This window comes from Aphis gossypii, unplaced genomic scaffold (genome assembly GCF_020184175.1).
Source record: "Aphis gossypii isolate Hap1 unplaced genomic scaffold, ASM2018417v2 Contig00742, whole genome shotgun sequence".
Classification (NCBI taxonomy): Eukaryota; Metazoa; Arthropoda; class Insecta; order Hemiptera; family Aphididae; genus Aphis; species Aphis gossypii.
The window spans coordinates 25974-51531 of NW_026083259.1; the positions used below are offsets into that span (position 1 = coordinate 25974).

General features: G+C 35.0%; 5 protein-coding genes and 1 pseudogene across 5 annotated transcripts; 4 read left to right on the forward strand and 2 right to left on the reverse strand.

Moving 5' to 3' along the window:
* Window positions 1-1356: 1356 nt before the first annotated feature.
* LOC126555182 (uncharacterized) lies at window positions 1357-3904 on the reverse strand. The gene is made up of 2 exons (XM_050210141.1): window positions 3494-3904; window positions 1357-1596 (listed from the first exon to the last, which is right to left on the reverse strand). The coding sequence occupies exons 1-2, from the start codon at window positions 3902-3904 to the stop codon at window positions 1414-1416; spliced, it is 594 nt and encodes a 197-aa protein (XP_050066098.1). The 3' UTR covers window positions 1357-1413.
* Window positions 3905-6773: 2869 nt separating this feature from the next.
* LOC126555192 (uncharacterized) lies at window positions 6774-7618 on the forward strand. Its single transcript, XM_050210151.1, has one exon. The coding sequence runs from the start codon at window positions 6865-6867 to the stop codon at window positions 7606-7608; it is 744 nt and encodes a 247-aa protein (XP_050066108.1). The 5' UTR covers window positions 6774-6864; the 3' UTR covers window positions 7609-7618.
* Window positions 7619-8798: 1180 nt separating this feature from the next.
* Window positions 8799-13322, forward strand: LOC126555183 (uncharacterized; annotated as a pseudogene).
* A 1289-nt stretch (window positions 13323-14611) lies between these two features.
* LOC126555184 (uncharacterized) lies at window positions 14612-17177 on the forward strand. Its single transcript, XM_050210143.1, has 2 exons — window positions 14612-15334; window positions 15465-17177. The coding sequence occupies exons 1-2, from the start codon at window positions 14612-14614 to the stop codon at window positions 17175-17177; spliced, it is 2436 nt and encodes an 811-aa protein (XP_050066100.1).
* An 877-nt stretch (window positions 17178-18054) lies between these two features.
* LOC126555185 (uncharacterized) lies at window positions 18055-18630 on the forward strand. Its single transcript, XM_050210144.1, has one exon. The coding sequence runs from the start codon at window positions 18055-18057 to the stop codon at window positions 18628-18630; it is 576 nt and encodes a 191-aa protein (XP_050066101.1).
* A 3949-nt stretch (window positions 18631-22579) lies between these two features.
* LOC126555186 (zinc finger MYM-type protein 1-like) lies at window positions 22580-24078 on the reverse strand. The gene is made up of 2 exons (XM_050210145.1): window positions 22945-24078; window positions 22580-22831 (listed from the first exon to the last, which is right to left on the reverse strand). Exons 1-2 carry the CDS (start codon window positions 24076-24078, stop codon window positions 22580-22582), a joined length of 1386 nt encoding a protein of 461 aa, XP_050066102.1.
* Between the last annotated feature and the right edge of the window lie 1480 nt (window positions 24079-25558).

Below are 25558 nucleotides of genomic sequence, written 5' to 3' on the forward strand. Positions count from 1 at the left end.
TTTTAAAAAGTGAGACAAGACACAAAGTTAATATAAATGTTTATTAAAGTTAAAGTTAAACTTGTTAATAAAATTACATATAAATATCAGGACAGCACGTTAAGTAACTGCCCGAGAAAATAATTAATCTAAAATTTGGTCATAGACTGTGTCTATGTAGATATAAACTAAATAAACTAAATCTAATTCTAAAACGGACAGAGAGCCGTATTTATATGGTTCTCTGTACCCCCTGGTTGTACATGATAGAGACTAGGAGATGGACAAAAAGGCGAGTCAGTGATTGTTGTTATTGTAGCTGCGAAAAAGTGGTCTTAAGGCCGCCATACACGTCAAACAAATTTGCGCAACCTCTGTTTTTGTGCAAATACGATGTTTGTACAAATTTCGAACACACACGTTCCAATGGCTTGTGCCAACTTCAGTTCAATTTTTGATGTCGTCAAAATATATTCAGTATACAATATTCTACAAAAATATATTAATATGTCTGACACCGATGATACTTGTGCTGCGGTAGTGATTGCTTGTTTGACGAAAAAGAAAAAAGTAAAGCGGAAAAGAAAACAGAGGGTGTGGATGAAAGAATGGCTGAAGAAGAGGGATCAATTTAGCCATGATCGCTTAGTAGCAGAACTTAAAATAAGTTCAGCCGTTGATTATAAAAATTATCTACGAATGGATGCAGATACGTTTGGTGAGCTATTGGAAAAGATAAGACCTTTAATTGAAAAACAATGTACATATATGAGGGACCCAATTACGGCAGAACAAAGACTATTGTCTACTTTGAGATACCTTGTAAGCGGCGACTCCTTTGAAGAGCTGAAATTCCAGACTGCCATCGCAGCTCAAACTCTTGGAAAAATAATTGTTGAGACCTGCGAAGCTTTGATTCACGTTTTAAAAGGTTATATAAAGGTAAATATTATGTAATTATTATTGATATTTATTGTTTTAACTGTTATGAAATTATTACATGTATAGTATAATTATATTATTACTTGTTAATTATTAATTTATAATAATAATTATAAATATATTATACAACATTAAATATTCATTGATACTGGTTATCGTTGAGAAGATCATTAATTGTATATCCATCTAGTGTGGATGGTTGAGGTGTGACTGGAACTGTTGAATTTTGCAATGTATGTGGTTGTTGTTGTGGACTAGGTGTATATGATTGTACGTATGGAGAGGGTGGTCCAGAATAATGTGAAGACAATGAAGATGGGCTATAATAGTATGGATGCTGAATGTGACCTGTTAAATGTGTAGTGATTGGTACAGGTGAATGATTAATGGTAATAGAGTTTCTGTGGAGATTGCCCAGTCGTCCTTCATAAATAATGTCGTCAATGAATTTTTTTGCGTATAATTGCTGGTCTGCTTTCATTTTGTCAAATTCTATGCCCCACGCCTTTGCCAGGACTTGTGAATCGGAGGTGGTTTTTGGAGACGTTGACAAGCCATATCCAATAATTTAGACCTTTTACTTTCTTCGTCTGTGGGTGCCTTTCTTTTGAGTGTAAATTTTTTATTCGGTGTACTCTGTGGTATTGTTTGAAATAAAAAGCTATCTTCCACAACCTTAAAACAATATAATATAATATCAAAGGGCTTAAATTCAAATTTGAACTTTATTTAACTTATAAATAGGGCTGCTCGGATTTATATGTAAATACATATTATTTTATTTTATTTTTAGCTTTTATTTATATTTTATAATTTTTAATACCTTTTTTTTTTTAAAAAAAACTTTACTATTTAAAATATAATTTGTTTCATTAAAAACTCATATGGTATATAATTATATACATCTTATATTATATAATTAAATATTAATATATAAATCATATTAGTGAAATACATTTTTTGATTTTTTTAGCACATATTTATGTACATATTTTGGTTTCATAAATACATATAATTCCCAGCCCTACTTATAATAATATAATATAATAATTATAATATTTTGTAATTGAAGATACCAACAAATGAAAATGATTGGAAGGATATTGCAAAAGAATTTGAGAAAAGGTGGAACTTTCCACATTGCATTGGCGCGATTGATGGTAAACACATTACCATCCGAAAACCACCAGAACAGGCTCTTATTATTTCAATTACAAACAATCATTTAGCATTGTCTTAATGGCAATTGTGAATGCTAATTACGAATTTATAATGGTAGATGTTGGAGCCAATGGAAGAGTCTCCGACGCAGGAGTGTTTTCTAATACCCAGTTCTGTAAGCGACTTGTAAAAAACGAACTATATATTCCTCAGCCTGATAATTTACCTAACAGTGCAATAAAACAGCCATATGTTTTGGTAGGAGATGATGCATTTCCTCTTATGGACAACTTAATGAAACCATTTAGTAGAAAAAAACTGACCACAGAACAAGCTATATTCAATTATAGGTTATCTCGTGCTAGACGTATTGTGGAAAATGCATTCGGAATATTATCATCCCGGTTCCGTATATTGTTAAAAGAAATTAATTTGTGCCCAGAAAAAGCCTCTCTGATTGTTCTAGCATGCACTCATTTACACAATTATTTACGAATGAAAAAAGTCGAGTCATACTACCAAGGAGGTTTTGATGTTGAAAATACAATTACAGGAGAGATGGTAAACGCAGACTGGAAATCAGATCGATTGTTACTTCCTCTACAACAACTTTCAGGGCGAAATACCACTGTATCGGCAATAGAAATACTCCTAAATTTCTCACACTTTTTCAATAGTGAACAAGGAGCTGTACCATGGCAGAACGAGAGCATAAAGTAGCTATTTATATATATCATTGTTCTATGTTTTAATTGTTGTATAGGGCTCCACCCGTTAATATAAATATTAATAGGTTTTGTGTAATAATTCATTTTTTTTTTTTATTATTATTATTTCTCTATTTATCAATTTGTTACACGATTTTTAAATGTTTTTTAATTCCCTATAAACAATAAACGGTTAAACCAAAATACAAAAAAAAAAAATGCTTTGTTTTTTTTATCCTATATAAAATTCAAATTATAATCATTTTACTTGATGTATTAATACGTCAAAATATACAACACAGAGCGACCAACGACCATTTACGACAGTATAATATATGTTTATTATATAAATTATAAGTAAATATTATAATATATTATTGTTATTTATAGATTATTGATTATTATACATGAATTAATATATTATGCTATAACTAGTACCCTATATAATAGTTTATACCAGCATTTATTTATATTCAACAGAATTTTACGATACTAATTTGAAACTTAGCAACAAAATATCTATTATAATTCTATTTTAATAATATTATTAGTACAGTCACGTACTATTTATTTAATCTATTCTAATCATTTGTTATTATAATCACTAAAAATAGACCATTGTCACTTTAAGGAAAATATAAGTACTAAAAATAGTCACAGACCGAGGCCATCGACAGTGGAGTACAATATGATATTATGCTTACCGCTTCATCGTTGTTTTCCTCGACTACATCGACAATTTCATCAATACTGTCTAATGTGGAAGTTCCTTGCAATTGAGTCTCTTGGTCTCTTAAAAAATCGATTTCATAGTAATACCACAAACTCGGTTCATAAATATCATCAGCCCCTGCACCTGATTTTTGACTGGACTTAACTTTCTTCAATTCTCTACGGTATGATGTACGAAGAGAATTTATTTTGGCACGCACTAAATCCCTATTCACTTTCGGATCAATTTCTTTCAATTTCTCTACCAGTTTTTCGTACGCCGCATCTTTCTTGATTCTATTTTTATAGACTTCGCTTTTAACTTTCCACAATTCAGGAAACGTTTGATAAAGGGCGATAAATTCAAGCCAAAATGTCTTATTGTCATCAATTTTAGTCGCCATAGTTATAAAACTAAATTTTATATTTAGTGAATTCTATAATAACAATAAAATATAATAATAATATAAAAACAAGTTATACAGGCATAAGTAAATCAGTAAATGTATTATAATTATAATATATTAATTATTATTACTAGTAAAGTAAGTATAATAATTAATAATTACCTATATCATACGTTTTTCCAATCGTCTGGAGGTTTTTGACAGCCTATGCTTGTCAAACACTGCCATACACGTACAACAGATAGTCAATCGTGAAGCGTTTGCGCAACAAATTTCGAACTCGACCAATTTTTTTCAAACGGTTGCGCAACTACTCAAACCACGCCATACACGCTCAAAATGTTTGCACAAACACAGAGTTTGCGCAAATTTGTTTGACGTGTATGGGGGCCTTTACGCCTAAAAGTTAATTAACCCTGGGTTAGACTTGTTATTGTGCTACTACGCCAAGTCGTGCGCATTTATAATTTATGCGTACGGCTTGTTTGTTAAATCAACTTCTTAAATCGAAAGGTTGTTTTGTGATTGTCTTTCCCATACGCCTTGATTCTTAGAAATCGCCAGTAAAATTAATTACGTATGGCTAAGAGTTCGGTAATGAAGTATTTACATGCGAAGGTCATGTAAATTAATTAAAAATAGACAAAAATAGTAAAACGACTCCGTCGGTTTACTACAGCCTGTTAATTTATTTATTTTTATTAAATTGATTTCACTACCGGTATCTAAAAGAAGGTCTGCTGTATTTGTTTTAAAATTAGGTGATTGACATGTAACATGATTTTCATTAATTACTGATACGATGGTGAAACATCGTTGAGTGATAAGTCCTCCGTTACGGCCGTTATTTGATTAATCGAACGGACGCCGTTTCCGTTCGATACTTGACCGTTTCCCGTCCGGTTTGCATTATTACGCTCATCCCGTTGCTTACTATAACAGCTAACACTATCGTGTCCTATCTTATTGCAATAACTACAAGTTATTGGTGCCAAATTGTTATTAAAATTATTATTAGTATTTTTTCGTGCGTTATTATTTTGCGGTTGTGGATTATTATTATTATTTCGACGCGCAACCTGTGTAACATTACCACGACAATCGCGAGCGACATGATTAGTTCTGCCGCAAATATAACATCCGGGATTGTTTTGCTGTCTCCGATTATTATTATTATATTGACCGTTATTATTACGCGGATAGTTATTACTATTATTATTATTGCGACAAAATTATTAAAATTATTATTACGATTAACATTATTATAATTATTAGGACCTTGTCTATTCTGACCACGATTATAATTTTGCTTATAACCGAATTTCTGTCCATTTGGATTATAAAAACTTAATATTAAGAATAACCGCACACGTGCGACCGCTTATAGTCCACGACATGAAAAGTGGCCGATGTGTACCGCGACCCGTTGTGGCTTCCCAACCTGTTAGTCATTGGTTCTCAACCTAAAACACCTACTACCCGGCGCGCGCCAGCGCGTACCTTTTGTGTATTTCATTCCTACATATATTCCATACATTATAGTATACTGGTTTTTTTTTGTGCACCCTTAGCGGATCTTCTGGAATGCCTGGAAGGCAGCTGTAAAATGTACTGTGGTGGGAATTGTGAACCACTAGGGTGAAACGGCCGCTAGGTTCGCGATGGTCATCGGCCACTTTTCATGTCGCGGACTATAAGTAACTGCTAACGAATAATACAGAATAGCACCACAAAACGAAACATAGACCAATACATGACCATCCTGTTGGGAAAAATATGGTCAATAACTTACACAACAGTTTATAACAGAAACGATACTTTACCAGAAAAATAAAACTCGATGCAAAGAATTTCAAACAAAGAACTCGGCACATGTGCTTTGATAAATATACCAGAATAATGAAACGTCTTCGGACCGAAGTATATGAAGAAAAAGACATATCCGAGCTGGTGCATCTAGCCTTTTAAAAATTTTGCTGCGGACAGTGTCATCGAGATACAATAAAATAATAAGTTTAGTACAATAATTGATGACACTGCCACACAGCAGAAATAATACAAAAAACTAATAAAATAATAAAAATAGGAATTTACTGGATAAAACATAATAAATAAAATTACATAAATTGAAATAATAACGAACTGTTGCACGTCGTCTAACCGTCGTCTAACGCGGTAACTGAATGAAATGGTTTTTAACGAATCACCAGTAGCCAAGTACCTAGATACAAAATTAATTAATAAACATAACATAACTATACGTTTTTAAAATAAAATTTTATCGTATCTACCATTAAGTTTAAAATCTATATTTTAGTTAAAAATGTATATAGGTACTCGCATGAATATCCATTATAACATAATTAAGAAATAGGAAAAATCTAGATACTGTGTTTATACATTTTTTTAAATTTTTGGGTACAAATTACAAAATGAACTGTTTATGAGAAACCTTGCTTAAAATGTTCATTCCTATCTATAAAAATTTTACATTTTATACATTTTGTACTAAAATATATTTTATAAATGTTCGAGATTTTAATGAATTTTATTAAAATGTGAACTTTAAATTTTTTTAAATATTATGACAAAATACAAAAAAAAAAAAACCAAGATAATTTCAATTATCTATAAATAGCTCAAAAATATAGTCAAATTATTTTTATGTAAAATATCATGTATAAAATTCTATTTAAAAGGGCACCGACCGTTACTTGTAAACATTGAAAGACAATATTATTCATGAAAACAATTATTGCTTTTTGCATATTTCAAAATAGTTTACTATAGTTGTCGACATTTTAAAATTGAAGTACCTATATTTTAAAATTATATTGATAAAATTAATATTTCCTATTTTAGCTGCCTTGTGTAAAAGTAGGTGGACAAATCTTAGAGACCAGTACCGTAAGTCATTGAAAAAAAAGGAGACAGTCAGTGGACAAGCAGCGAAAAAAATGAAAAAATACAAATATGAGGACCAACTCAGTTTCTTAAGAACTTACTTCCAAGAAAGAGATACTATATCTAATATAAATTATGAAGAAAGTACTACAGATGATGAAGGTTTAGGAAATGTGGAAAATGGACAAAATGAATCGTTCGAAGTAAATGTTGTTGACAAACCTGACATAACAGAAGATGATACAGCAATTGTTTTGCAAACTTCAGCAGTTAACCGTAGTACATCAGGTAAAATAAAGAAACGTTGCGAAGAAAAACCAGTTGAATCTGCTTCTTCGATACTAATGAAATATTTTATAAAAGAGAATGAGAAAGAACTAAAAGAAAAGTCACCAAGCGCTGATCCGGTTGATTCATTTTTGAATGGTATTGGTGTAACAATGAAGACATTTACACCATTCTATCTGAATTTGGCAAAATCCAAAATATTTTCTATTGTTCAGGACATCGATATGCAACAAATAATGGAAAACCAGAAGCCTGAGACAAATAGTTACAATAATCATACACCGGCTACATCTTTATTTCAAATGTCTGGGAATCCCAGTGGCTCGTCATCTCAAATAAATAACAGTTTGTATCAAAATCTATTATCAACACCACTATCATCCTCATATCCAATTCACGCAAATTATTCAACTGCAATTTTAAACACAGAAGGTACTCCGAAACTACCAATAGATATAAATCAAGAAAATCAAACTCTATTTTATTCAAATATCAACCCACAAAAATAAATTTAAAAAATATCTAACTAACATGTTTCAGTAAATATTATATAAAATAATAATTATGATAATTAAATAATATTATATTATATTTATGGTAAAACCACTACCAATTTTAATAATGTAAGTTTTTTTTTTAATTTTTAAACTGAGAATGTATTAAATTAAATTGACAGTTCTTTTTTATAATTTTTTTAAAAAATCATTACACACATTATTTGATTTTACAAAATATATTTTACTCTTTTTAACTAGTACCATTATTTTTTTCAGCATTATATATCTTACAACATATTAAATAACTTTGCGTAATTAAAATATAGGTATTCTAAACAACTAAACAAATAATTGAGTGGTATAATAAATTATTTACCTTAAAGTTACAGCAAGTCGTTCTTTTGGAGGTATAGGTTTTCGCCAAAATGTCGTTTTTTTTTTAATGTCATCATTAACTTTATTTAGTAAAACATTAAATGAATACATAGACATTCTAAAATATTCGTAAAATTTATGTTCATCATCTACTAGTTCTTTATACAAAGTATTGAACTCTCCTTCAGTACCACGCTTTTTCCATGCTTCGTGGACCCAAAAACGTTTTCGTTTTCTTGATGCTGTTTTCGTTACAGCAGATTTTAATTCTTCTTCTTCAAGAAGCAGTGCGATCGCAATTAAATTATTTTTCTTTGTCGTCATATTTAAATCTAATAACTTGACTTAACATAGAACAAATCACGTGTATACTCTTTAAGTGCCATCAGTCTGGGTGACTTGAAACTGAGCAGTGATGGAAAAGGAAAGCTCCTACCTCACAATTGTTACCCAACAAATTACCCCCACCACAGAAAAATATCATAATTACACCAAAGCTGATTGTAATATATTCAGATTAGGTACACACTTTTGATAAAAATAAAAACCCGTCCCGGTCACAGCCCGGACTCTCTCCGTATATGTGTAAATAGAACTCCCGTTACGGGCACGGACTGCCCGGAGCAGTGAGAATAGACCCTAATCCATAGGTATCCGTCATCCATGTAGGCGACCACTTTCACTTCTGCTTTTAACCTAGAACACTAAACTACAGTCAACAATCTTTGACTTTTCATTTTTGCTGTGTTCTGTGTGCCGTGCAGTTTACAATTTTTTTTATTTAACTTGTACTATAGTTTGCTTCAATTAAGTTTATAATTTATATTATGTCATCCAAGAACGCGTCGAAGTGTGTCGTGGCGGGATGTAATTCAAAGGGTATGTACTATTGTAATTTTTGTGCAGCTAACACCTAAAACTAATCCGGTCTTTAGAGTCCCTAATAACTAATATCTATTGTAGAAGTAACTAAATATTTTGTTAATATTCAAATGCGCAAATAGGTGTTGTCTGTCATCGTTTTCCTAATCCGAAAACCAACATGACAAGACTGCTTAATTGGATGCAAATTGTTGGACTGGAAAAACAAAATAGTCTTGATGTGTATGCCAAAAAAGTGATTTGTGCTGTACACTTTACTGCTGATTGTTCAAGTCCCCGGACCAAAAGACTTAATGCCAACACATATCCTTCTCTTAACTTGCCTCAAAACGATGTTACTGAGCATACACCAGTTGTTGATAATGGTAAGGACAATTTTATATCTTCATTTATCTAAAATTTAAGGTATATTATTAAATTTTTTGTTCTTTTAGCAGTAGGTACTCCTGCTATGTGTACTCAAAATAATCTTGCTGATTCTTTAGTGATCCTCTCCTAGTTCACCTACAGTGTTGAACGATTCTATGATGTCTGGTATTAATGTTTTGGATACATCTTCAGTTGAACCAGATCAGATAGGTTAGAAGTTTATTTATAATAAAAATTTTTGTAAATTTAGTAAATTTACATTTTGTATTACATTTGTTGCTTTTAAATATGCATATAGCATGGTACTAGCATGATTATTTAGTTAATTAGTTATTTATTGAATGATTATTTTGGCATTAACAGCAGACAAAATAGAAGTAAGAAATTCTGGAAATGATAAAAAGTTGCATGGTAAACAAACTACAAGAAACCTAAAAACTGGAACTGGTGCTTATGATTTTTATTTATTCGTTTTAAGATTTTTAAATTATTTTTATTTGCATGTAGATTGAACAATTGAGTATTTATCTTAATTTTGGTTTTTATTCTAGATGTTTTGAAACAAATAGGAGTTAGAAATTTTAAACGTTTGACACCAACTTGTAGAAAGTTTTACAAAATTTCAAATTTGCTCCTTAAACAAAGTAAGCGTAACACAAATCGAAACAATTCGTTTAAAACAAGACTGAGAGATGCTGAAAAGTTCAACGATAAATACTTAGTTTCACGGTTGTCACCAAAAATTACTGCTGCTGCATCATTGTTCATGAAACTTGAAGTTAGAGAGACCAAAAAGTCAAGCCGAGGACATCGGTTCAATTTGGATGAAAAAATGTTATTCTTTGTATAAACGTTCACCAAAATGTTATCGCATGTTGGTATTGTTCAGTTTTATTCGACGAAGAGTGCTTATCGAGTGGTTTGACTTATGATACAGTTACCGATGAAATCAATGGGTTTGTGAATACGGGGCATAGTAAAACTCAACAAATTGCTGATCACACGTTAGTCTTTATGGTACGAGGAATAAAAAAAAAAATTCAAACAGCCTATTATGTACACATTTTGCGAGGGAGCCACAAATCAACAAGAAATTATTTGCCAATTGAAACAAGTAATTTATTTTATCATATATTATTTTATAAATAATAATAATTAATAATACAATAATACTTCGTTGCCCGTTAAAAATGCAAATTCTATATAATATGATTCGAATTTTGATTAATTTGTTATTTAATATTCGGTTTAACGGTGTTCAAAACTTAGACATTTTCATTGACTGTTTTGATTCTCAAAAATCTTGTGAAAGCACCACTTTAATATGCGAATTTTGTAAAATGCTTTCTTATTACACACTAAATTTGTGATACGATTTTACGAATGTATCGAGTAAATTGTAAGCATCGATCTATCATTGTTCAGACTCTACGTTTATCAGTCAGTGAGTTACTCAAGTCATAATATTATAGTCATTCTGCTTACCATTGCCGTGAGACTCTCTTATGATTATGAGAGCAGTATATTATTATGTAGGCAATCCACACGTGGTGGATTGCGGACCCCGCGAGATGTGTACGTAAGCTTATAATTTCTAACACTTAAGTTTCAAAGTTATATCATTTTTTTATTTTACTACGGTGGGTAAAATACAATAATGTGCCATCTCGTGGTTTTTATATTGTTGCCTGTTGGTAAAACAATAAAACTTGGTATAACTTGTTATGTTAGTTTATTGCTGTGAATTTGAAATTTACTGTAGACATTGACTTATTTTGCTAATTCTTATTTTTGTTGTTATGGTTTTAACAAAATATAACAACAGGTCTAAAATTATGATATTCAATCATAATCAATAGTGACCTTAATATAGTTTATTTTCTTGCTGGACTGCAGTGACAGTTGTTGTTGTTTTTTTACATCCAGATTCCGAAGTTTTCTGGTGGATTTTCCTAAAATTGTACTACATAAGCACCTTCTCTTGCGACCAATAGGAGCGAACCATCAGTGAAAAATGTTACAAAAATGGGGAAAATAAATAATAATAACAAAAAATTGTTACCATAAAATAGTAATAATAATAATAATAATAATAGTAATAGTAGTCATCGGTATTTTTTATTTTTCATTGTATTTTTATTAATTTTCCGTGCAATTTTCTTAACTTTTTCTTACATAAGAACCTTCTCCTGGAAATTACGACCCAAACAAAAAAAGAATGAGCGAAATCGGTCCAGGCATTGTTGAGTTATGCGCGTACATACAAAAAGGGGTTCTATTTTATATAGTAGTATAGATAATAATTAATAATACAATAAACAATAATTTTTAATAGGTTATTGAGGCTGTTCATTTGACAGATCTTCGTGTTGTAGCCACTATTAGTGACCAGGGAACTGCAAATTTTGGTGCAATAAAAATTCTGAACAATGAAACTCGACTTTATCATGTAAAAAACAACTCAGAATATCATGATGAATTTTATGAGGTTGAATTACATGATAAACAAAGACTGAAGTTGGTTCATATATATGATGTCCCTCACTTACTGAAATGTATCAGAAATAATCTTCTAACGAAAGACTTAGTATATACAGTTGATAACATCACAAAATATGCAAAGTAGTCACATCTCGAAGATCTATACCACATGGATAGTGCCATTCCAGATTGCAAGATTTTACCACGGCTAACTGATCAGCATATAGTTAGAGACAAAATTGGAAAAATGAAAGTGAAATACGCTACACAAGTTTTTTCGCAACGAGTTTCTTCTACTATGAATTTTCTTGCATGTAAGTTTTTACAATACAATGAAATGTGAATTAATGACTTAATAACAAAAATATTTTTAGCTCGTAATATCATTGGGCCAGATGCTTCTGACACAGCGTTTAAATGCTCTTTTTTTAATAAGCTTTTTGATTCACTTAATGGAAGTTTTGATAATGTAACTGATGGAAAAATGTACCGTACTGCTGTCAAAAAAAATTCTATCCATCATTCTGTTTGGGCAGATAGCTTGAAAATTCTGAGTACAATGAGCTTTGTATTGGGTAATGGTAGAAATAGTCAGTTCCAACAATCAAGAACTGGATGACAACTATAAGATGTATGGCATTTTATCAATAAATTTAATTATAATTCTTATAATAAAAAACATTATAAATTGTTTGTTTCAGCTTTTCAAACCCTGTCCAATGTATTAGGTATGAATGGTATACGTTCCTTACTCCCTCGACATCTCAATCAGGACCCGTTGGAATGCTTCTTTGGTGCGATCAGAAGTATTGGTTCAAAAATCCAAATTGTCATGCATTTGCTTCTGCATACAAAACTTTAGTTTTGAACAATTTGGTGTCTTCTCATTCACCGGGATACAATTGCGAAGAATACTTCACAGAAGGAAGCTTGTCCTCATTCACAAACTTCTTTGAAAGTGCCATTGCTCCAACGTCTGAATTTGAAAACCAAGTGGTGATTAGTGCTGATTTACCTCAAACTTTACATCATTTATCAATGTCTACTTTCTTCGTCCGCGGGAAAGCTCAAAATTACATTGCCGGATTCATAGTAAAAAAACTGAACAAAACTTTTTTTTAAAATTGTCAACCATGCCTCGCTCAGCTTAGTTCAGAAAAAGTAGCCGAACATCATTTATTAATAACTGCTCGAGAATATCAATCAAATCAACCAAATTTAAAATACCCATCATCTACATTATGTTCAATAGTTCAACAAATCATAAATTTTGTCGGAGAAAAAATGTCAAATGTCTGTCTTCATCCTAATATACTTTCAACTCAAACTAATGCTTTAAATCAACAAATCTTTTTCCCTTTTGAATTAAATTGTTCAGAACACAAAGATAATTTCCGGCAGAACATAATCAAATTAACATTAAAAATGATGATACAACATTATTGCACCGAAGTCAATAGAATACTTGCAGGAAAAAGGCAATTGCGAGAAAATGAGACTGATCCTGTAAAAAATTGACCCACACATGGTATTCAAAGCACTCTAAAACAAGAAAAACTCAAGGCAAGTTTAACTTAATCTAAGTGTGCCATTTTGTTTTACTTTTTGTCTTTATGTATACCGAAACATTAGTTCCTAAAATTGTTTATAATTAATGTTTATTTTGTTTGTTTTTAAGAAATGTAACTAAATTATGTGATTTGTATATAATTAATGTGATTTTTTTTATTTTTAATTAATCTATATACAATTTGATTCTTACGATCATTATGTTTTTCATATTGAGATATTATGTTTTATAAAGTATTAACCATTTTCATTAATATTGTATTATATAATTTTTTTATGAAATTTTTTTGTTAATTTATATTTGACCATAACAATTCTTATATTTTTAATAAATTGTTTGTATTGTTTAAAATATATAATAAAATATGATCTCTTAAAAATAATAATTTGTTTTAATTTATTTCTAGTTAATAATTATTAAAAAAAATTTAATAAAAAGAAAATATATTGATAGTAGAAGTTGAAAATTATCGATAACTTTAACTATCGATGGCAGCGATTATTTAGTTATGTCGTACAACCACCGGGAGCGTTGAAACGTGGTACACTTTTATAACACGGGAGTTGCATATCTATTATATTGTGGTGATTACGACGTGTTATCACCACTTATGCTAGCGCGTCCGCCGTATGATTATTGTCGTCACTATTTTGTTTTCCGTTTCTAACGTCTGTGTATTTTTATTGTTTATGTTGTAAACGTTTATTTGTTATATTGTATTATTTTTTTGTATCGTCTTTGATCGCGCAACGACGCGCCATCTTAACTTGTGTCTCCCGCCTCGCGCGCTAACGTTTTCGCCGTTACGGGCTCCAAGTTTTCGCTCGCTCGCCTCGAGTACTCACTCTTTTGTCGCGACTCGATACGACGCGTTTCAGCTCCAAGTCCGCTCACCCTTAGCTTTCTTGTCACGCGTTTTTACGTTTTGAATTTTTTGTCACGCCGACTATCGTCCGCTGTATTTAATTTATTTATATTCACCAACTATTTTGTATTGTTCAATAAATTACGCCCAGTACGTTGTTTTTTCTTTTCTCGAAAGCGTTGCTTTATATTTTTTTCTCTAACATTATACCTTCCTCTGTCGGAGTCAATTTTACGTTCATTTAGTCCTACCGTAACGACGGTAGCTAAATTGGTGACCTCAAACTTTTAGTTCGCGTTTTTCCGACCCCGTCTACGGTAACGCCGTAAAAATCCGCCCGCTCGCGAGTTCGTCAACGTGGTTTTGTTCCATTTTTTCTCTGACCGAGCCACGTGCCCTACCACCGTTTCGTTTTCCGTTTTCACGGTCCACTTTTTCGCCGTGTATCCGGTTTTATCTGCTCGATCGCTGACATGTCGACCAGCACTAACGTCACGTCCGTGCCTACCACCGCCGTCGCCTCGACGTCCAACACCACGTCGCTCATCGACACGATGCCGTCGACCATCATGACGACAGACGCGAGCTCCGAGATCTCCTCCGTCACCCACGTCAGGCTTCCGGGTTTCTGGCAACACTCGCCGATGCAATGGTTCACGCACGCAGATGCTATGTTCGCCAATAAGCGAATCCGTTCGGACCTTACGCGCGTGAACCACGTGCTCGAGGCCTTGGACGAGGACGGCGTGCGAACCGTCTCAGACCTGCTAGGTGCCGACGCGTCGTACGACACGGTCCGTCAGCGGCTCGTAACGGCCTACAGTTTGCCACAAGCCACGCAGTTGCAGCGCATCGTTCAACCGGGCGGCATGGGAGATCGCACCCCATCGCGACTCCTGCGGGACATGCGGGAAGTCTATCCCGACGGAATGTCTGAGACGTCGCTAGTCGCATTCTGGATGAGCAAGCTCCCGCCACCCATCCGCACCGTCGTTGCCGTGCTCTCGGGCTCCGGAGACTACCTGGCGGAACGCGCCGACCGCGTGTGGGAAGCTTACCAAACGGCAGAACTTTCAGCCGTCGACGCCGACCGTCGCGAATCGAACGCAACGCCTCCCCGACCCAGCCCAGCTAACGCGTCAGAAGACACGCGTTACAGCTCGATGGAGAACGCCATCCACGCGTTGACGGCCCAGGTCGCAGCCCTCGCGACGTCGCACGCCACCGCGCTGGCCTACGCCAATAACGACCGCGCTCCACGACAACAGCGCGACCGCTCTCGCTCGCAGTCGCGACCGCAACCGCGATCGACCCCGACCGCTAAAGGCTGGTGCTACTACCACGACCGATACGGCGCAGACGCGCGAAAATGTCGCGATCCGTGCACTTTCGCACCCGCGACGCGGAAAAATCCGTGAGGCGGCGGTGCTGCAGCAACACCTCGCCGCACCACAGCAATACCGACTCTTCGTCTCTGACACCCGCACCGGACGTCGATTTTTAATCGACTCCGGCGCGGAAATTTCGGTATTGCCGCGACCCCCCGACTACACCCGAAACACTCATAAAAATTCGAGCAACGAAATAAGACTCATCGCCGCAAACGGCTCACAAATCAAAACCTACGGGCCGAAGCAACTACATCTCGACCTCGGTTTCAAACGACTATTTTCCTGGACCTTCGAAGTGGCCGACGTTTCACGACCGATAATCGGAGCCGATTTCCTACACTACTACGGACTCCTCGTCGATATACGTCGAAATCGCCTCGTCGACCTCACGGTGAACAGTTCAGTGAAAATCACGCCCACGACCGAATCGTCTCAGACCGCGATATGCGCCATCGCCAGGCCATCGAAGTGGACCTCTTTACTTCTCGACTACCCCGAGGTTACACGCGAATCGCCCGTGCCGAAAGAATTTTTACACGGTGTGGTACACGAACTGCATACCACCGGGCCAGCTCTTTTCGCCCGACCGCGCCGACTTCCGCCCGACCGACTACGAGTTGCACGTCAAGAATTCGACTTCATGCTGCAGAAAGGCATCTGCAGACCGTCATCGAGTTCATGGGCCAGCCCGCTTCTTTTGGTACCCAAGAAGGATGGTACGTTCCGACCTTGTGGCGACTACCGTCGACTCAACGCAGTAACGGTCGCCGATCGATATCCATTGCCACATCTACACGATTTCACAGCCAACCTCGCCGGTAAGACCGTTTTTTCAAAGCTCGATCTGGTACGCGCGTATCACCAGGTTCCTATCGCCCCCGACGATGTTCACAAGACCGCGGTCACTACACCGTTCGGTTTGTTCGAATTCCCCGTCATGTGTTTCGGACTTCGCAACGCTGCGCAGACTTTTCAACGCGTTATCAACAATATACTACGCGGACTGGATTTCGTTTTCGCGTATATCGACGACGTGTTAATCGCCTCACGCGACGAGGCCGAACATATCAAACACGTTCGTACCGTTCTCGAACTTTTTCAGAAGTACGGTATCGCAATTAGCCCGGCGAAGTGCGTTTTCGCGACCGATTCCTTGCAGTTTCTCGGACACGTTATCGACAAGGACGCGTGCCGACCGAACGCCGAACGCGTCACCGCGATTCACGAATGGACCCAGCCGAACACCAAAAAAGAACTTCAGCGATTCTTGGGTTCAATTAATTTTTATCGCCGATTTATTCCGAACGCCGCCGAGATGCAAGCACCTCTTTATGACCTCGCGTCGCAAGTCAAAAAGCGCGATGGACCGTTACAATGGACAGACGACACGTCAGCTGTTTTCGCCGCCTGCCGTCAAGCACTCGCCGACACCGCAAGACTCGCACATCTCGATCAGAACGCCCCCCTACGCCTCAACACCGACGCGTCTAACTTGGCAGTGGGCGCCGTGCTCGAACAACACGTCAACGACCAGTGGCAGCCCCTCGGATTCTTTTCAAAAAACTCTCGCCCGCCGAGCAAAAGTACAGCACGTACGACCGAGAGCTGCTCGCCGCCTTTTTGGGAACACGCCATTTTGTACACATGATCGAAGGACGCAAGACAACGTTGCGTACTGACCACAAGCCGCTTACGTACATGTTCTCACTCAAGTCGGAAAAAACGATCGATCGACAAGTTCGTCAAATCTCCTTTCTATCGCAGCACATCCACGACATCGTACACATTCAAGGCTCTGATAACATCGTGCCGGATGCGTTATCACGTATCGAGATATCCGAATTGGCTACACTGCCGACGATGCAACAGTGGGCCATCGACCAAGCCGCCGACCCGCAGCTGCAACAGCTTATCAGCGGTACCGCGACCAGCTCGCTCCGCCTGCAGCCACGCGTATCAGTCGATGGTGTTATCTACGCTGATTACTCGACCGGCAACGCGCGTTTGTTCGTACCGACCGTATTACGACGCCGAGTGTTTAACGCGCTACATGGACTAGCGCACGGCGGTAACCGCGCCACGCTGCGCCTGATCAAGGCCCGATATTGCTGGCCGGACATGCACAAAGACATCACGCGATGGACTCGATGCTGCGAACCATGTCAACGCGCAAAGGTAAACAAACACGTCGTTTCTCCGATCACGCCTTTCGCGCCGCCCGAACGACGTTTTGGTCACGTTCACGTCGATCTCGTCGGACCATTGCCTCCGTCCAACAACTACAGATACCTGCTCACGTTGTCGACCGATTCACTCGTTGGCCGGAAGCTTGGCCACTCGAGAACGTATCAGCTCACGCTGTCGCACAGATGCTAACCACGAACTGGATCGCTCGATTCGGCGTTCCCGACACCATCACGACCGACCAAGGGAGACAATTCGAATCCGAGTTGTTACGCTCACTCTTTTCGACATTCGGTATCCAGCACTCGAGAACGTCGCCTTATCACCCTCAGTCGAACGGCATGGTCGAACGTTTTCATCGAACGCTCAAGTCCGCGCTTACCGCGCACGAATCGTCGCAGTGGTCAACGAAACTGCCGATCGTACTACTCGCGCTGCGCAACACCGTGAAATCCGGTTTCGACCTAACGCCAGCTGAATTGGTGTACGGTGCGACGCTTCGACTTCCCGGCGAGATGTTCCACGCCGCACCCGCAGAGCCGCAGCCGCCCGAATTGGTAGCTACGCTCCGAGATTACATGGCCCAACTTCGTTTCACGCCCGGTACGAACCACAACACGCGACGTGCCGCTTTCGTACCGAGTGACCTGAACCACGTCAGTCACGTCTTCGTGCGAGTCGACGCCGTCAAGCCGCCTCTCCAGCCACGATACGAGGGACCTTTTGCCGTTGTAGAACGCCGCGAAAAAACATTCCAGGTTCAGCGACATCGATCAACGACGTGGGTTTCAATCGACCGACTCAAGCCAGCATTCATCGCCCGTGAAGACCCGACCGCCGAACATTCGTACGCCGCGCTTTCGGTCGACGACCCCCCGAAAAAACGTGTCCGTTTTTCTCTTTCCGAGGGGGAGTAATGTGGTGATTACGACGTGTTATCACCACTTACGCTAGCGCGTCCGCCGTATGATTATTGTCGTCACTATTTTGTTTTCCGTTTCTAACGTCTGTGTATTTTTATTGTTTATGTTGTAAACGTTTATTTGTTATATTGTATTATTTTTTTGTATCGTCTTTGATCGCGCAACGACGCGCCATCTTAACTTGTGTCTCCCGCCTCGCGCGCTAACGTTTTCGCCGTTACGGGCTCCAAGTTTTCGCTCGCTCGCCTCGAGTACTCACTCTTTTGTCGCGACTCGATACGACGCGTTTCAGCTCCAAGTCCGCTCACCCTTAGCTTTCTTGTCACGCGTTTTTACGTTTTGAATTTTTTGTCACGCCGACTATCGTCCGCTGTATTTAATTTATTTATATTCACCAACTATTTTGTATTGTTCAATAAATTACGCCCAGTACGTTGTTTTTTCTTTTCTCGAAAGCGTTGCTTTATATTTTTTCTCTAACATTATACCTTCCTCTGTCGGAGTCAATTTTACGTTCATTTAGTCCTACCGTAACGACGGTAGCTAAAATATTATACTTATTGTGGCGGCCGCGTTATCATTATTTATTTATTTAGTTCCTTTTTTGTTATCTACGCGCGGCGCCACTACTGTTCTCATAACCACGATGGGTTACCTCCACGGTACCTCCTGCCGTCTCTCTCCAGCGCTCTCAGTCGCGCCGATCACGACTCCGTGCGTTATTCTATTGTTAACTTGTTCACGTTATTTTTAATAAATATATCGCTTCGCGATTTACTATCAATTTTGATTTTTGTGTTCTTCTTGTATTTACTTAGGGTAAAATTATTCCTTTATTACCCAAAACTGGTGACCTCTAGTCTATTTTTCGACACGCATTATGTCCTCTGGTGACGAGTACCGTGATTTACTCTCGCTGGAGAATGACTCGTCCGCGAATGATACACCAAATCCGCCTCTCATAGACGCGCCCGTACCGAACGATAGTTTTTCCGTCGCGAGCGTCACACAAGTGCGTTTACCTATGTTTTGGCGACATTCACCACGTGAATGGTTTGTACATGCGGAAGCCGTTTTTGCGAACCATCGTCTATTATTTTGCGGTTGCGTATTATTATTATTATTATTATTATTTCGACGCGCAATCTGTGTATTATTAGTTATTACCACGACAATCGCGAGCTACATGATTAGTTCTGCCGCAAATATAACATTCGGAATTGTTTTGCTGTCTCCGATTATAATTATTATATTGACCGTTATTATTACGCGGATAGTTATTACTATTATTATTATTATTATTGGCTATTGCAACCAAAATTATTAAAATTATTATTACGATTAACATTATTATAATTATTAGGACCTTGTCTATTCTGACCAGTGGCGGTCAAATGATTTTGTCTTTGGGGGGGGGGGGGATGAGGCTGATTTTTTAATATGCACTACTATTAATCATTAAAATATAATTTATGGTTATGCCTAATATCAATTTTTTTAAATTCAGGTAAATTGTTACTTTATTTATAACAAGTAATATTAATAATATTAACAATATTTGTATTATATTATTAAATCTATTTTAGATTCTGAACGAAGTGATGAATGTATTGATTTTACAATGATGTGTTTTTTTTTTTTTTTTTTTTTTTTTTTTTGTGTCTGTGTACAGCATAACTAGTCGAAATAATGCTCCAATTTCAAACTATGGGGGTGGTTTCCGATGTAAAAGTGAATATCCTTGGTGTATTATAAAGGTAAAAAGTTAACATTTTCCAACAGTTTTCAAAAAAATCGAGAAAAACAAAAAAAAAAATGACGGAAAAACGGCAATTTTTACGCAAAACCAGTTTTCGACCAAATCGATTTTTTTTATGGTTGTAATTCAAAAACTAATCACTGAAAATACTTGAAATTTTCACCAAATGTTAATGTCAGTGGTATTTGTATATAGTTAAATTTTCAAAAAATTTTGACTTTTTTTGAGTTATTTATAGACCACTGAAATTTTCGACTTTTTTGAGAAATTTTTTTTAAAGTGTCGATAAAAAATTTTTGGATGACCAAAAAGTTTTGAAAATTGAATACAAGGTTCCTTATGAGTTGTTTTTATTGTAGCTAAAAAAAATTAAAAATCGTTAGTCTTAATTTTTTTTTTTTATAAGCGTTTATAGTTCAAGTTTTTACGAAATCTGTCGAAAACGCGAAAATTTGTAAGTAATTTTGAAGTTGAAAAATCATAAAATTTTTTGTGTTCATAACTAAGGATTAAAATTATAACACTAAGTTTTCCATAAGTTTTCCTTCAAGTAGCTATAGAGAAAACTTATAACATCGTTATAGGAAAAATTTTGAGTGCGTTTCAATTTTAAATTTTTAGGAAATTTCGTAACGATAACGTTTTATCCTCAAACGATTTTAAATATTTGTTATTATTCAAAAAGTATAAGTCGTAGATACTTGAAAATTTTACCAGTTATTAAGATTTTAACGTGATTTAAATTTCAAAATATTTTGACTTTTTTTTAGCTATTTATAGACAACTGAAATTTTCAATTTTTCTGAAAAAATATTTTTGAAGTGTCGATAAAAATTTTTTGGCCCTATCAAAATACTTGAAAATTTAATACAAAGTTCCTCATAAGTTATTCTTATAGTGATTAAAAAATTATAAGAATACACCATTTTTTTTTATTAGCATTTGAAGTTCAAATTTTGACGAAAATTCGTCAAAATTATGAATATTTGCAAATCATTTTGTATAAACCACCTTTTTCACCAACAACTGGAAATTATATCCTAGGCTGGTGGTGGGCCCGATGGCCCGGTCAAGGGAGGAGTGTGTTGTTATTGAATATTCACGATCACCGAGACCGAGCTGGGTAATTCCCGTGTATTTTGTATAAGAAACTAATTACTAAATATTAATAATAATAGCAGCCTTCTTCCTAGAACGAGTCTAGAATCAAGATAATAATAATATACGCTCATAAGCGTTATTTTCAGAAAAATTAAAACAAAATGTAATACATTAATATTATAGTACAATATACGTACATGTAATTGTTATAAATATTAAGGAAAAAAAGCCAAGGGGGGATCTATCCCCCTCATCCCCCCCCCCGTTTGACCGCCACTGATTCTGACTGCGATTATGATTTTGCTTATAACCGAATTTTTGTCCATTTGGATTATTTTCCTAATAATTATTTGACCAACGATTTCCGTTATTATTTTTATTTCCGTTCTGATTTATTTTATTTTCATTTTTTTGTAATTCTTTATTAAAACTAAATTCTATTTCTAACTGCCTAGTCATTTGCATTGCCAGTTCTAACGTTTCTAGATTCCTAACTCGTAATATTGTTTGTAAATCCATTTTTAACCCATTTATATAAATTGTTAAAGCCTGATTTTTAAGAGTTTGCCTTAAAATTCTCGCCTCTTCTGGTGTTTTGTTTGCTAAAGTTGCATTACATAAATTATAATATAATTGTTCTACACGACCCATATAAGTTAATACTTCTTCGTCATTTTTCATACGAACAGAATTTAATCCTATCTGCAATGTTTGTAATGACAATTGCTGTTCAAAAGCCCCCCGTAATATCTTTTTAATAGTTGCCCAATCTCTAGTTTCCCTATAGCGACATACATAAGTGGCACTTGGTAGAAACTCATGTGGGTGCAAACATTTATGGTGTTTCACAAACATGTGGGGAGAGTGTTTTCCCATACCACCTAATATTTAACTACTACTATTACAAAAGTATAAAAAAAAAATTTTATGTAAAACTTTATTATATATTTCATTTAGTATAGTATCTAATTGTAAATATTAGTTATCACTTATAAATATATAAGGTACCTATTTTTATTAACATAAATAATAATAAAAAACAATTACTGTTTGTAACATTTAATTAGGTGAAAGGTAAACTATCTACTTCAATGTTAAACGGCGGCCTCTTATTGAAGCCTCAGCATCAAATTTGTCAATTATATTGTCATAATCTATCGGATATTCTTTTTGTATATATAAGACTGCTAAACTGCTTAATCGTTCTTGGTTCTTTGTGACTCTTAAGTATGTTTTTAATCGCCGCAGAGCTGAGAAACTGCGTTCATTAGATGCAGTATTTGTTGGAATGGTTAAAAAAATTATTAATATATTTGTATAACTTGGGAATCCAGTCTGTATATCATTAGATTTAATATAATTTATCTTTTTGTAATTGAATCACATTCATGATTTATAAATAGTCTATTTAATATTTTGATCTCATTTGATAAATCATTTAATTCTACTTTGTAAGTATGACAAACTTCCTCTATTGACTGAGTACTAGGACTCTCATTAAATAAGACATTATTCATAGAATTCAATAAACTTAAATCGTTTTCCTTAAATTTACTGTTCATACACATTATTACTGTATCTATAATTCCATAAAATACATTTATACGGAAATGGTCTTGAACAGTCTGTAATGTTTGTTTTTTACCACCACCTAATTTTAATGGAACTGATTTTATTCGTGGTAAATTAGGTTTACTAAAACCATTATTTTCTGAGATAATAGTAGCCTTATCCCATACTTTCTGAAAATTTTCATCTGTCCTTAATTCTTCAAAACTTTTTATAGTTTCTTTAACCATTTGACTTACTAAACCATAATTGAATGTTGTTGATTGCAAATATTTGGATAGGACATTTGTCTTTAAAAATACATCTTCCAGTAAAATTAGAGAAAATATAAATTCAAATGTCTGTATGCTTTTCAATAGAGCAGCAGCATCAGATCCAAATTCTCGATCACTTTCTGCTATTTCAGCCAATGTATCTATTACAGCAGTTAAATTATGGAACACTGATCTTAAGGCTTCATAACGGCAACTCCAGCGTGTATCACATAATGTTTTGAGTGTTTTAGGTCCTGCATCAGAACTCAACATTTGTTCAAAAACAGAAAACCTTTTAGAAGATGCTCCTATAAAACTATATAATGTTCTTAATGTACCAAACATATTTCGAACACAAGCTATTTGTTTTGCTAAGTCTACAAGATATAAATTCAAGATATGAGCATAGCAATGTACATAAACTGCTAAGCTATTTTCTTTCCTAATTCTGGCTTGAACGCCTTTATAGGCCCCACGCATTGATGCAGCGCCATCGTAGCACTGTCCTCTTATGTTTTCAATTTTTAGTCTGTTAAGTTTCAACACTTCTTTAATTAAGTCAACAAGAGATTCTCCATCTGTTGAGTTTGTACGGTAAAATCCCAAAAACACTTCTTTTGGCTCTAAATTATGTACAAACCTTATGAACACAGAGACTTGCTCATGTCGACTTAAATCTTGTGTTTCATCAATAAGAATGCTAAATATTCCAGCAGACAGAATTTCTGATATAATTGATTTTAAAACATAATCACTCATATAGGTCAAAAACATATTTAAGTATGAATGATGTACATAGTTAAATGATTTTTCTTTCTCTAAATAATATCGTTGAATTAGATTATTGTCTTTTGCTCTAAGAGTTAATAGCTCAATAAAGTTACCTTTATTTTATGATTTGGAATCCTCATCATGACCCCTAATAGCTATCCCTTGCTTAGCACAATAAAGAAAAGTTTCCAAAATATTGTTTATGTAATTGCGATTATCAGATACTACTTTACTATGATTTTTGTTAATTAACCCAATTATATTTCCAGAACTTGATAATGATTGTTACATCCAACAACTTTACAAAGCGCTTCTTTATGTGAATTGCTTTTTTGATGAATAAAAAATCGTTTAGTTGCTTTTCCCCATTTCTTAAATCCACATGAAATAAATGTTGTTTCCATACCAACTGTAGGAAAAGCTCGGCAATAAAAACAAAAAGCTGCATCTAACTCTTGACTATATTCTAACCATTCATATGACTTATACCATTCTTGCCTAAATGTTCTACCAGAACTACGGGGAAATACAATATTTACTGGCTAATATGGACCCAATTGCATTGTTAAATTTATATATGCTTGTTCTTTACCTTTTGCTGGGTCACGTTCTAAAAAATGTAATGTAATATTCAATAGAAATCACTAACATTTATGTAAAATAAAATAAAATGATCACAATCAGCAGTTATGCCCAATTGGTGTAGGTACAGATATTAAACAATACCCAATATATAAATAATGCTACAAATAACACAACAACGATGATTAAAATATCTATTTATTCTTAACAAAAAAACATTTAGGTAATCTGAATGATTTAATTTTCTCAATGGAACATTAATATAAATAATACATTATATGACAAGCTATTTAATTATACTACGATAGAATACATACAACATATAATTATTTTATTAAATATGATATTAATAAAATATAAAACAAACACAAATATTATTAAATTATTTTTAATGTCAATAGCAGCTAAGAACTTGGTTAGTTCAATCTGACTTGGTTAGTGACTACATAGACTACATATTATAACTTATAATTTCAATTATTTTAACATTAAAATATCACATGCCACATTTATATTATTATTATAAAAAACATAATAATAATTATCAATAGATTAACTACACAAATAACATAAAACATGAATATTGACTGAACATTATATTTATTTACAACACATTATCCACAGGCAACATTGAACATATAACTATTTTGAAACTAACCATTAATTAAAATACCTTCTGCAGTCAAATTTAGGCAGGATTCTGTTGTAGCCAGAGAAATTCCCACGCTGTCATTAATATTTATATTATCATCAGTGTCATCAACTATAGTTAAAAATAGAAATATTAAATATTAAAACTTCGTAGTATATTATGACAACACACAAAATAATTTAATGAAACTGAACTTACTTATAACATCTGCTGATTGTTTTTAAAAAAAATCCG